Below are 12,871 nucleotides of genomic sequence, written 5' to 3' on the forward strand. Positions count from 1 at the left end.
GAGTTTAAAATGGAGTTTACATGTTATAGACATTTCTTCAACTAATTGAAGCATGTAGTTTTACATTATGGTTACACAAATTAAGACGTGACTTTCTTTTCTCATTAGATGAAAATAAGAATTTCAATTATGCTGTGAAGAGAGAGAGAAATTATGCTGTGAAAACTCTGCAAAGAATCCAACTTAACCTATTACAAATAAGTGCTTTTCTACTTTATAATTTTCACCACACAAGACGAGACTGGAAAGGATCTTTGGCTAACTTGGTGTTACCCATTCTCTTTGTTACAATGGCAATGGGCATGTTTAATTTGAAGCCAATTTCTTTTGATCATCCACCACTTAAACTGTCTTCTGACCTATATGCTAATGAACAAGCTTTATTTTTTAGGTAAGCGTATAATTAGTGCCGGATTAGTGTTGCAGTTTTAATTATGTAAATGTTACTACCAGATCGTTACTCTTTACTAATTTCCATCAATCAGTAAATTCTTGGTTTATGAGAACCAACATTACCAAAAGAAATGAAATCATTGGGGGGAAACATATAAGTTGGTTCTGCTCTGCTTACCATATTGTGAAACCATTTTCAAGCACTACTGACTTGTTTGATGAAGGTGACAGAAGGAGGAAAAACACAGGCTTTTTGTTAGACAGGAAGATATCTTTTAACAAGCAAGCAGTTTACCTCCTGGAAACCACCCAAAACTGTTAAATACATTTAAAGTAGACATATACACATTAACCACTTCCAGTCTGGACACTTTTACCCCTTTCCTGTCCAGGGCAATTTTCAGCTTTCAGCGCTATCACACTTTGAATGACAATTGCGCGGTCACTGTACCCATATGAATTTTTTACCATTTTTTTGAGACAGATAAAGATTTATTTCGGTGGTATTTATTCACCACTGGGATTTTTATTTTTTTTGCTATGTAAATGAAAAAGTCCAGAAAAAACATGTTTTTCTTATAAACTTTTGCAAATAAATAATATTTCATCATAAATCTTGGCCAAAATTTATTCTGTTATCTTTTTAGTAAAAAAAAAAAAAATAACACACCAAATTAGTTTATAACCAAAAATTATAATTTTTAAACATTTTTTTTTACATTTTTATTTTTTTTTAATATTATTATTTGTTTTTTTTTTTTACATACTGTCACCCTAGCAGTACAGTGTCACCATGGTGACACTGTACTACTTGTGGGGGGGTGATGAAGATTTTTTTTTTTTTTACAGTGATTGCTTTTACACCCATATAGGATGTAAAAGCAATCATTTCTCTTTCTCTCTGTCTGCATTCTTGCACTCATTGAGAAGTACTGAGTGAGAAGTGATTGGTCGCAGCTTGTCACATGGTACAAGGCTGTTGTGAATAGCCTTGTACCATGTGACCTCTGTGATCATTCACAGATTTCACACGTAGTAAGCAATGATGTCACAAGTGACATCTTGCTTACTACTTTGCATGTGATCACTGGTTGGCCAATCAGTGATCACATGATCGGGACCTCGTACAGAGGTCCTGTCCGACGATCGGTGTTTCACTGTGTCCGGAGGAGCGCGCACAACTAGATATAGCGGGTGCCGTTTATGAACAGCAACCCGCCCCTGGAGTGCCACCGTCCTGCCGTTTATAAACAGTAGGCGAACAGCAAGTGCTTATCTTATATTATCTGCATCTGCTTGTACCATTTACATATTACTGCTCTCACAACTTTGTGCATTTTGCTCTATAATTTGTTTTGATCACAGAAAATATACAGTAAAATTAAGGAATGTAATTTTGCATGTTATTTTTTTTCACTCAACAGTACTGACTCCAGTGATTCAAACAGCTTTCCTGAAGTAATAGCAAGACATTTTGGAAGCCAAAACAGTACATGTACTTATACTAGGTAGGTGACCAATGTGAAATACTGGCTATTGCATATAGCAAAAATTAACCCATGAAACTAACATTTATCGGTAAGTGGTTAACTATAGTTTTTATTCAATCCTAAATATATACCAGAGATTCCAAACAGAAAGCTGTAGTGTAATAAAGTCAGCCAAGTTTAATTAAAATAAATATATACAAGTCGCACTACTCAAATTACTGCAAACTATGATGCCTGTGTTCAAAAGTCCAATAAAATGTTGCAGTGATAGCAAAAAGCATTTCTCAATTACCTGAAACACCTTGTTACACAAGATTAAGTCCCAGTATTTAATATAGACACATAGTTTCTCTACACTCAGCCATGCATCTTGAATTACTCTCCAGGGATTCCAGTCAGGAGTTCCATGCATCCTCACACTCACCCTCCTCACTTCTACTTTCTGTTAGAAATCATATCCAATAAAATAAAATCTAATTGCTTCATAAATTTAGGCCAAAATTAATTCTACTACATGTCTTTGGCAAAAAAAGAATCCCAGTAAGTGTATATTCATTGGTTTGTGTGAAAGTTATATTGTCTACAAACTATGAGCTATGTACAGAATCCAACTGAAATTTACACAGACATAATATATAGACAGTATATATAAACACTATACTTGTAATGGTGGTGGTCAGTGACCTATAGTATGACTGTGATAGTGTGGCAGCCAATCTGACACTAACAGACACTCCCTGTGAGGGACACTAACTGACATTCACGTCGCTAGTGACACTACTGCAGTGATCAGATATAATACTGTACACTGTAATAATGACAGTGGCTGGGAAGAGGTTAACATCAAGGGGCAATCAACTGTGTGCCTACCAAGTGTAATGTGTGCTGCTTTTACTCACAGATCTGGCTGTTTTTCTCCCTGTTTTTCAAGGAGAATAAACAGCCAGATTGCTGTTCTGTGTGTTTGTAAAACACAGAATTGTGTGCTATGGTTGGACATAGCCGATTAGCAGGTTTCAGCTAAAATCATTGGCTGAAACTTCCTGAAAACTTTTGCTGTGTTCTGCAGGGGGCACATGCACACAGGCCCAAAAACCCAGAGGCAGGCAGTGATGTACATGTATTTTCAATGCCTGCAGCCGCTGCCCACTTGCAGTAAATATGTTGTGAGTGGATGGCTAGCGATTAAAAGTGTCCATCCAGAGGTGTACCACATCATATCCAGGTTTAAGGCCACCCACAAGCATTTTTTAAAGGAAATGTGTAATTTTAATTCTGCCTTTTAAGTCACATTAAAACACCACTCCCCTCCAAATGTTAATTTTTATTCATTTTTTGCATTGGTACATGTCCCCAAGAGCTGCCATTTTTTTTTTACCGAAAGTTTGCAAATTGGCCTTAACAAAGACCAAAGATTTCAGTGGGATTTGGGTACTATGTTTGGAGTTTGCCTGTTTTTATGGTTTTTTTTATGTCCAGCAGACCAAATTCTTTGTATGTGTATTTATGTTCAACTACAAAAAAGAGTTTTGATTCAACATAGGTACATTCTCTTTTTCTTTCTCCATGTTCGGTTTTATTGTCATATTAAAGGACTCTTACAAGTCCGCGGAAGTGACCTACAGCTTTTATATCTCTATATTTTGGTTTAAATGCTGTATGTAAGACCAAAATTGCTCAGATTACTTCTCTCTCCTTGCCTTCCATTGTTCCGGTGTCATTTGTGGATTGTAAAACATTTCTGACTTGGACGAGGGGCATTCAAGTCAAACTGGGAGTTTTATTTTACAGGTATAAAGAGGGATGCTAGCGTGGTGGTACTACACGCAATAGTAAGTGGCAAGTATGTCCTATTACTGATAGGCAGCACACATGTTGTGGGCCAGTCTAGAAACTGGTAATCAAGATGGCAGACAACAGTGTTAGTGATGGCATGGAACAGCGTGTGGTGATGAAATTCCTTATGAACAGAGGTGTAAAACCCGCTGATATATACAGACGACTTCAAGCACTGTACGGCGATAAAATGCTCAGCCACAGTAAGACATTTGAATGGTGTAAATGTTTTAAAGATGGCCATACATCCATCAGTGACAATCCCAGCCATGGTGGTTCCCAACCCACAACAGTCATTCCTGTGAACATTCAGAGTGTGGAACGCTTGATCCTGGATAATCGACATATAACCTGTTGTAAAATTGCACGAGACATGAATTTTTCAGTGGGAACGATGCACACAATCATTCACAAATGTCCTAGGATAGCTCAGGCCTACTGACAAATCTTTCTATGACGAAGCTTTACAGCTATATAAAACCTGTACAATAATAATAATGTCGTGGTCTCTCCCCTTGTAAATCCCTTGCCAGCCTGACTAACCCATATTTATGGGTTGGTCTCACCACTCTACCAGGGCCTCCAAACCTGGGATTGGTTAGACTCCTATAAACATGCAGTTTAGGTCTCCATTCCTTCTGGCTTGTGGAAGGTTCTATGATCCTCTAGAGCCAGGTGGAGGAGACAGAGTTCCAACCTGTTATGCCATCCAGCCTGACTGCAGTAACCCAACCTAATTACAGACACACAGTTACAATGAGTCATACACAATACATTTACCTACACTGCCCCAGTAGCACACTTGAGGGTGCTACATATGTATAGTAACTTCCACATATTTGGAGTATTAAATATAGCAAGAGATGTACCGTATTTTCCGGCGTATAAGACGACTTTTTACCCCTTGAAAATCCTCTGAAAAGTCGGGGGTCGTCTTATACGCCGGTATACGGCATACTGACACTTTTTAGGGGGGCTGCGCAGTGCCGCGCCACCCCCCCTTCCAACGGAAGGGACACTAAGTACAGGGGTGGGCAGGGGCTGCTGTTTCTTACCTGGATCCAGTCCCACAACGATCCGGTCCAGGAAGCACGGCTGCTCCTTCAGTTCAGCCACTGGATTTTCATGCGGCTGCTCAGCTCCGCCTCCTCACCGGTGATTGGCCGCCAGAACTGTAGCTCAGGAAAGGCACACAGGCGGCCAATCACCGGCGAGGGGGCAGAGCCGAGCGGCCCCGCGAAAATCGAGTGAAGGAGCGGCCGGTAAGTGCGCAGTGTAGAGGTGCTGCTGCAACCACATATGCTGGCTGCAGCAGCACCATACTAGAACATCGGTCAGCAAGTGTAATTGGTGTCAGTGGGAGGAATAGTGCCCCATCATTGGTGTCACTGATACTAATGATGGGGCATTATTCCTCCCACTGACACTAATGATAGGGCACTATTCCTGCCACTGATACCAATGATGGGGCACAATTCCTCTCACTGACACCAATGATGGGGCACTATTCCTCCCACTGACACCAGTGATTGGGTGCTATTCCTTCCACTGACACCAATGATGGAGCACGATTCGTCGCTCTGACACAAATGATGGGGCACTATTCCTCCCACTGACACCAATGATGGGGCACTATTCCTCCCACTGACACCAATGATGGTGCACTATTCCTCCCACTGACACCAATGATGGGGCACTATTCCTCCCACTGACACCGATGATGGGGCACTATTCCTCTCACTGGTGTGCATTGGAAGAGGGGTAGTTTTATACGGCGAGTATAGCCCAAACACTATATTTTAGCAGGAAAAGTAGGGGGTCGTCTTATACGCCGGCAAATACGGTAATAACATTCCTGGTACTCAGTGATTTTGGACACCCAAAGAAAGTCAGTCTATTCTGGCTGTGAGCAACTCCCATATTTAGAATGCCCAGGAGATCCTGTACAGGATCAGAAAACAAGTATGCAAACGTTGCTCTCTAGGCCAAAAAGCACTGGTATCAGCATCCTAAAAACACTGATGGCATAGTAGATTGTAGCGACAGCAGTGAAGTCAGCATGTTTAGGCAGAGTGTAGTTCCTTTCTCAAGACTAGGTTGACTAGGTTGTCAGTGATGTCAGGTGTTCTAGCATCCTAAAGCATTAGTAAAGGCACTACTGTGACATTCTTCAAATATGTGGACGTTACCATACATATGTAGCACCCTCAAGTGTGCTACTATGGCAGTGTAAGTAAATGTATTGTGATTAACTCTTTTACCAATAAACTTAAATACTGTAAATTACTTTCACTACACACTTTGTATACGTTTGTGTGAACATTAATGATGAACCTTTATATAAACTATTAGGCCATAGAGATACTTTGATTTTCTTTTATACTTTTCATTCTTTGCATTATAAAGGTGTTTTGTGCTGGCACAGTTTTCTTTGCTACTAATGTTTTGTTGGCTTAAACAGTCCTAAGCAAAGTTAACTTCTATATAAAATCACAAACTTGTACCCTTTTTTTGGTGAGCATTGGAAGCACACATTTATTTATTTTCGTATTATGTATTTAAAAAAGGTTTTCAAATACATTGCACTTTCTAAAGCAATGCTCTCCAAACTGGGGGCCAAATGTGGCATTTTGCTTACCTTTATCTGGCCCCTCAGGCACAACTGATATGAATCCCAATTCCTCCAACTGACACCAAAAGCAAGACAATAAGTCCTGCACTGACATCAATGATGGGGCACTATTCCTTCACTGACTCCAATGATGGGGCACTATCCCTTCACTGACTCCAATGATGGGGCACTATTCCTTCACTTACCCCAATAATGGGGCACTATTCCTTCCACTGAAACCAATAATGTGTAGTATTTCTCCCACTGACACCAATGATGGTGCACTATTCTTTCCATGGATACCAATGATGGGGCACTATTCCTCCCACTGACACCATTGATTGTGTACTATGCTTTGAATTGAAGCCAAAGATGGGGCACTTTTCCTCCCCCTAATACTAAAAATGGAACACCATTTACTCCCACTAATGCCAGGACAAATTTCTACTCAGTCTGCCCCCCCCCCCCCTAAAATCTGAAAAACTGTAAATTGGCCCTTTGTTTAGAAAGTTTAGAGACCCCTGGTCTAAAGAATGAATAAATTCAGTTCATTTAACCTTCCCTTGTAGATCAGGTCCTTCATGCCCTTTATTAACTCAGTTGCCCTCAATAGTCACAACTCTCAATGCGATCAATATAGTTTACCACTTACTTACAAAATAAACTATCTAAGCTAATTTGCATATTCACCATTTGTGATGACCCTTGTCAAAATCTAAATATAGTAAATCCATAGCTATCATTTTATCTAGGTTTCTGCTTACCTTATTGTATAAAGAAAGCAGATTTGTTAGACAACGTTTGTCTCTTTAGAGATCCATGCTGGCTGTCATTAATGATAATATTTCTAACATACACTTTTGTGTGTGTTTAGTAATTCCATCCATATCTTTCCTACAATAGAATTTAAGCTTACAATTCAGTAATCAATTGGTGAAGAAATTGGGGTTGATTTACTCTGGTGCAGCTCTGCATAGAAAGCAATCAGCTTCCAGTTTTTCTTTGTCAAAGCTTAATTGAACAAGCTGAAGTTAGAAGTTGATTGGCTACCATGCACAGCTTTACCTGATTTTGCACTCTGCAGTTTTAGTAAATCAACCCCACTGAATCCTTTTTACGTACCATATTTGCTTTGTAATACTTAATTGGTAAGAAGTCATTTAACCGCTTTCCCACCACCCTATAGCATAAATACTGCTACAGGGTGGCAGGGCTGTGCAAAATCACATATACATACACGTGATTCTGTACTTCCGGGTAAGGGGCGCATGCATGCCCTACCTGCGCCGCCATACAAAAAGAGAAAGAAATTCCTGATCATGAGCCACCATCCCCAAAATTGCAAAATAGGTGAAGAAAGGGACCCCTTATAAGTCTTGGGACTTTAAAGGCTTGAATATATACCAAAAGAGAGGTTTTTTTTAATAAAAAAAGTACAAACTTTTTATTTTGTCAAAGAATTGTTTTAGCACATAGACATACGATACAATACATCATCCAAAGTCATAGTACAGCATCAACATCAGAATATGAATTACATGATAAGGATACCCAGTATGACTGTGTTTGACAGGCCACAAAAATATATTGTAATATCACCGTTTGTATACATGATTACAGAGATAGTATTCTAAATGACCCAATGTGTTTCGGAGTGACTTCACTCCTTCCTCAGGGAAGAAAGAAGAACTCTGCATATGGGAGACATCATCTACAAGAGTGAACATATATTTGTTTGAAACATTTCTTATATTCATTACTATATTTAACAATTTATAATCTGTAGATATACTTACAATACATGAAAGTGCAGAAAAAAATAGTTGAATTATTAAACTCTATTAAAAGACATGGTGCTTCAAAAAACAGCCTCATGTGGCTGGAAAACCGTCCGAACCCAGACAGTGGAACCCCCCAAGAACAAATCACAAGGGCACACCCCAGGTCACTGCAATGGATTGCTATATAAATGAGTAGAAACATATTATGTGTCATACACTAGTACCATGCTGATCTATAGACACGAAACCCACCATTAAGTGTGTAGCCATCCACGTCATCTCACATCTCCTCCTCATTATACCCAATAAATATTACCCGATGAACGTCATAGGGAAACCCCCCAAAAAAAAGGCATGGATCACTAGGGCGACACCACAGGCCACTGCAATAAATGACTATATGTATAAGTCATCAATGGGAGCACATAATGTGTCATACAATAATATAGTACTGATTTAATAACAGAAACCCACCATTGAGTGTCTAGATATCCAGATCTTGGCACACCCCCTCCTTCTATTTTCACAATAGATATGGTATAAGACTTCAAGCATAGGTATGCCCAGTTGTACCAGTTATCCCATTCAGTATTGCTGTTGTTGATAAAATTGATGAACAATGTATGAATACATATGTCCACATGACAACACAACAAGAGAAGAAAAGGCCCTTAATGCCAAAGAAAAACTGCCCAAGGGGAGGAGAGCAAAAAGCTTACCCGAGCCCATGGATATGATGCTCTCTCATAAATTCAGGGTGACCCTGCAGCATTTCAAAAAGTGTACACCGGCTTGTAGAGACAAGGTATATCCCATTCAGTGGTGCTGTCATTGAAAAGTTAATGAACAATGTATGAATACATATGTCCACATGACAACATCATAATAGGAGAGAAAGAAGGCCTTTAATGCCCAAGAAAAACTGCCCAGGGAGAAGAGAGCAAGAAGCTTACCACAATCCGTGGATACAATGCTCCCCAGTATATGCAGGAGACCCCTGCAGCATATCAAAACCGTATATACTGGCTCACAGAGACGAGGATTATCAGAGGATGAGAGACGACTCCCCATTATATAGTGACTGAAATAGAGCAGTAATGACATCCACTGCTGCTCTCCCGGGATCCAAGATGACATCTGAATGCCAGATCAACGTTTCCATGGCATGGACGTCACTAGGGAACACCCCCCAGAACGCTGGTGTATGGCGGCACCCCACCCTAGTTGCAGGATGACATCACCAGACAGGCCAGTGGTGCAGCCTTAGCGTGGAGCGGATTGAACCAAAGGGGACCACCCCCGACCAGTCCCCCAATCAGGGCGGCACTGCAGCAAAAATCATCCATGTCAACAATACATAATTATTGAAAACATACATAATGCACAGGAAAAATGCAAACAATACAAAAACCAACAAATGGCAATAATGATCATATTAGCAATGATACTAGCACAGGCCTAGAGAAATACATAGATATTCAATGATCAAGATATATCACACATACAGTATATTGGGCATATGCAAGGCATCACATTAATTGTGAATAGAGATAGACATTGTTAGACATGACATCATAGATAAGCATTATCCATAAGCGATCAGGAGACATGAAATAGGAATTATTTTTCCATGCCTCCAGAAGTGAACCCTTGTAGACAAGGCCTAAAGTTAACTGATTCATTTAGGCTGGGGGGGGGGGGGAGTAGCTTGTAGATAGAAAATCCATTAAAGTTCTAACTGCAACAGCAACTTATTCCATTCACCTCCTCTTCGACATGGATGTACCCAGTCTAGAATAAGAAATTTAACTTTGGGGAATTGTCCACTATGTACACTAAGGACATGACGTCCCAATGGTAACTCAGGATCACCCGTTCGCATGCTTTTAATGTGTCTGTATGCTCGTCTTCAGAATTCCAACTTAGTCTTACCAACATAAAAGCAACCACATTCACAGAGTTATAGATATATCACCCTGGTTCGACAGTTAGAAAATTGTTTAGGTATGAACAAGGCCCCATGCGGTAGTTTGGGTTGTACTTCTGTAAATTAATTGCAATCTCAACAGCAGAAGGTGCCTTTTTAATTTGCAAGGGTCTCTCAGAGTCACCATTATATTCACTTCATGTAATACGATCTCTGATAGACGTGGCCTTCCTAAAAGTAATATGGGGAGTGGAAGATACACATTTTCCTATTAAAGGATCTATGGTTAATAAGTGCCAGTATTTTTGGATGACATCCCTAACTTGGTTGTGCTGATTAAAGAATTTCATAATGATTCTGGTCTGATCTGATACTATCTTATTCTGCAGAGATCATTCCTAATATTATTGCAAGTTTGTTTATAGGCTTTTTTCAAGCAAGACTTAGTATATCCCCTCTCCAACAGTCTGTCACGGAGTGCATCAGCCTCCTCTTTGAAGGTTTGATCTTCAGAGCAATTTCTTCTTATCCTTAAATATTGACTGTATGAGATAGATTAAATCAATGCCTTGGGATGAAAGCTCAAAGTATGCAATATAGTATTGCCAGCTGTAGGTTTTCGGTCTACTAGCTAAACTACCATCATTATTCACCAAAATATTAACATCTAGAAAAGTAACTTCCTTTTTATTGCAGATCATAGTGAATGTGTCAGGGATCGCGGCAACGAATGGCTCCGTGCATGCGCAGAGCACCGATCCATTCTAGCTGGCGGACACTAGGACCTGGATGGCGGCGGCCGCGCATGCACACTCGCGATCGGGCACCAATGGCAGGGCAGGGCGCACTATTTAAACCTGCCCTGCACCTAAACTCATTGCCGTATGGTCTTATTCCTGTGTTCCTGTATTTATGTTCTTTTTAGATTCGTTGCTGACCTGCCTGGACCTGACCTCTGCTGACTTCTCCTGCTCTGACCCCTGGCAAAGTTTGACCTCTCTCTTGGATATCCTTACCTGATCTGAACTACTGGTACCGACCCCGGCGAGTGACCTGACTATTCTTCTGCCTGCTGCCTTGTACTACGCTGACCCCTCTGTTACCGACCTGGCCCGTTTGACTATGCTCATCCATCCGTCCTGCACGGATCCAGCCATCCCTGCTTCCGCCTTCTGCCTCTTCACGTCAGGCTCTCCACCTGCACAGACCCCCGGAGGATTCCTCTACCGCAGACGGGTGTACTCAGGGGCCGCGACCTGGTTCCAGTCTGCTCCAAGTCCATCCCCACCATCAGGGGCCCTGGTGAACAAGCAGGCTGGGGCTTAGACTCCGCGCTCTGGGGAACTGTGGGCTGCTAGAGGTACCGCCAGGCGGTTGCTAACAGAATGTGAGATTAGACTCATTTTTATTCATTCTCTCCAGACAATCAATCAATAATTCTTCAGGGCCATACCAAACCATGAGAATGTCATTGATGTACCGACTCCACATACTAATGTGGTCCGCATACATCAGTAAGTCCTCATCAGCCAGGAACATTTGCTCCCACTCCCTCAGGTATGTAGTATCCTTCACATATGAGGGAAGACTTGCTACATGGGGTCTAAGATGTTCATCTATACCATTGGCAGCCTCAACTGTCAATCACCAGGTTCTGGGCAGTGAATCCCCACCAGCACCCGGCGATCACCAAGTATCACTGATGGGAGAGAGATCTGCATGTAAACAATACCAATCTCTCCCCTGTCAGCTCCTGCAAGCTGCTTTATATTGCTCTGCATAGCCCAACCCTAGGTGTATTAGAGTGAATATCTGTTTCTGCTGATCTGTATGTAAGCAAATATGACCAAATCATAATTCATTGTTGTAATGTTCACTACATAACCACTGTGACAAGTAAGAACAGCAGCAATCCTTTAGATGCTGTTTAGTTATCTCTGAGTGGTTGTATTCCGTGTATTCTTTTCGCATTTATTGCTTCAGCTATTGCTATTTAACACTGTAAGCTGTTCTAAATAACACAAGGAGATGATCGTTTGTGTCTTAAATCAATATTCTTTACTTTTTAAGATGTAGACATTTATTTGCATCTTAGTGGTTTAATCTCTGTAGGGTAAGTGATTTATTGATCCACAAGAGTCAAAGCAAGTGAGACAAATAGCTACAGAGAGAACTGTCAAGGAATAACACAAATTAAGTTTGTTAAATGCACAGTAACTACAGCTGTATGTTGAAATAAACAAGTATGAGCATGTACATGCTGCTTTTGTTTTCTATATTTTATTTCCTAACCGTAACTGTAAGAAATACTGCAGTGAAAGGATTAAATGGAATATAACTGAATCCATTTTGTATACACTAATACAAGATGCTTGTTTAACATACATATATGAGATATGTGCACACTAAACAAAACTGTTTATGTCAGCTTCATGTAGAAATGAGTGTTTTTGCAAACCTTACAAAAAAGCAGATAAGGTTTACTCTCACTTCTGAAAAGTTTTAACCACAACTTGGGTGTTGGGTCAGATTATAGCCATGGTCTGGGCGATAGAGGAGATATGGTATGATAGATAAAGCAGAAGAGTGAAAATGCAAACCTCATACAAATAATTGTTGAGTTAAGGTAAAACAATGTCCATGTATTTGATTGGATGGTCTGAGGGTGTGTTTGCCTAAAGACTACAGTATAATAACCCTGATGTTATGCCAATAAAACTGAAGTGTTTGCAATCGCAACTGAGGTGATTTGAGTGCATTCACTTTCCGAGATCTCGTAGCTGTGTCCAGGTGTGACCGTTGGTATCTTGAGGGGGCTCCCAAGGAAAAGGAA

At 40.5% G+C, this 12,871-nt stretch overlaps 1 protein-coding gene across 1 annotated transcript in view; it reads left to right on the forward strand.

Annotated features, from left to right (window-relative positions):
* LOC149464696 (ATP-binding cassette sub-family A member 13-like) overlaps window positions 1-12,871 on the forward strand; it is a 594,838-nt gene that overhangs the window by 303,511 nt on the left and 278,456 nt on the right. Inside the window, exons 18-19 of the mRNA XM_089674212.1 lie at window positions 109-391; window positions 1,818-1,901. Of these exons, the coding sequence (XP_089530338.1) occupies window positions 109-391; window positions 1,818-1,901 (367 nt within the window). The remainder of the gene's footprint in view (window positions 1-108; window positions 392-1,817; window positions 1,902-12,871) is intronic.

This window comes from Staurois parvus, unplaced genomic scaffold (genome assembly GCF_062004578.1).
Source record: "Staurois parvus isolate SC_StPar_1 unplaced genomic scaffold, SC_StPar_1.0 ptg000148l, whole genome shotgun sequence".
In the NCBI taxonomy this organism is placed as follows: Eukaryota; Metazoa; Chordata; class Amphibia; order Anura; family Ranidae; genus Staurois; species Staurois parvus.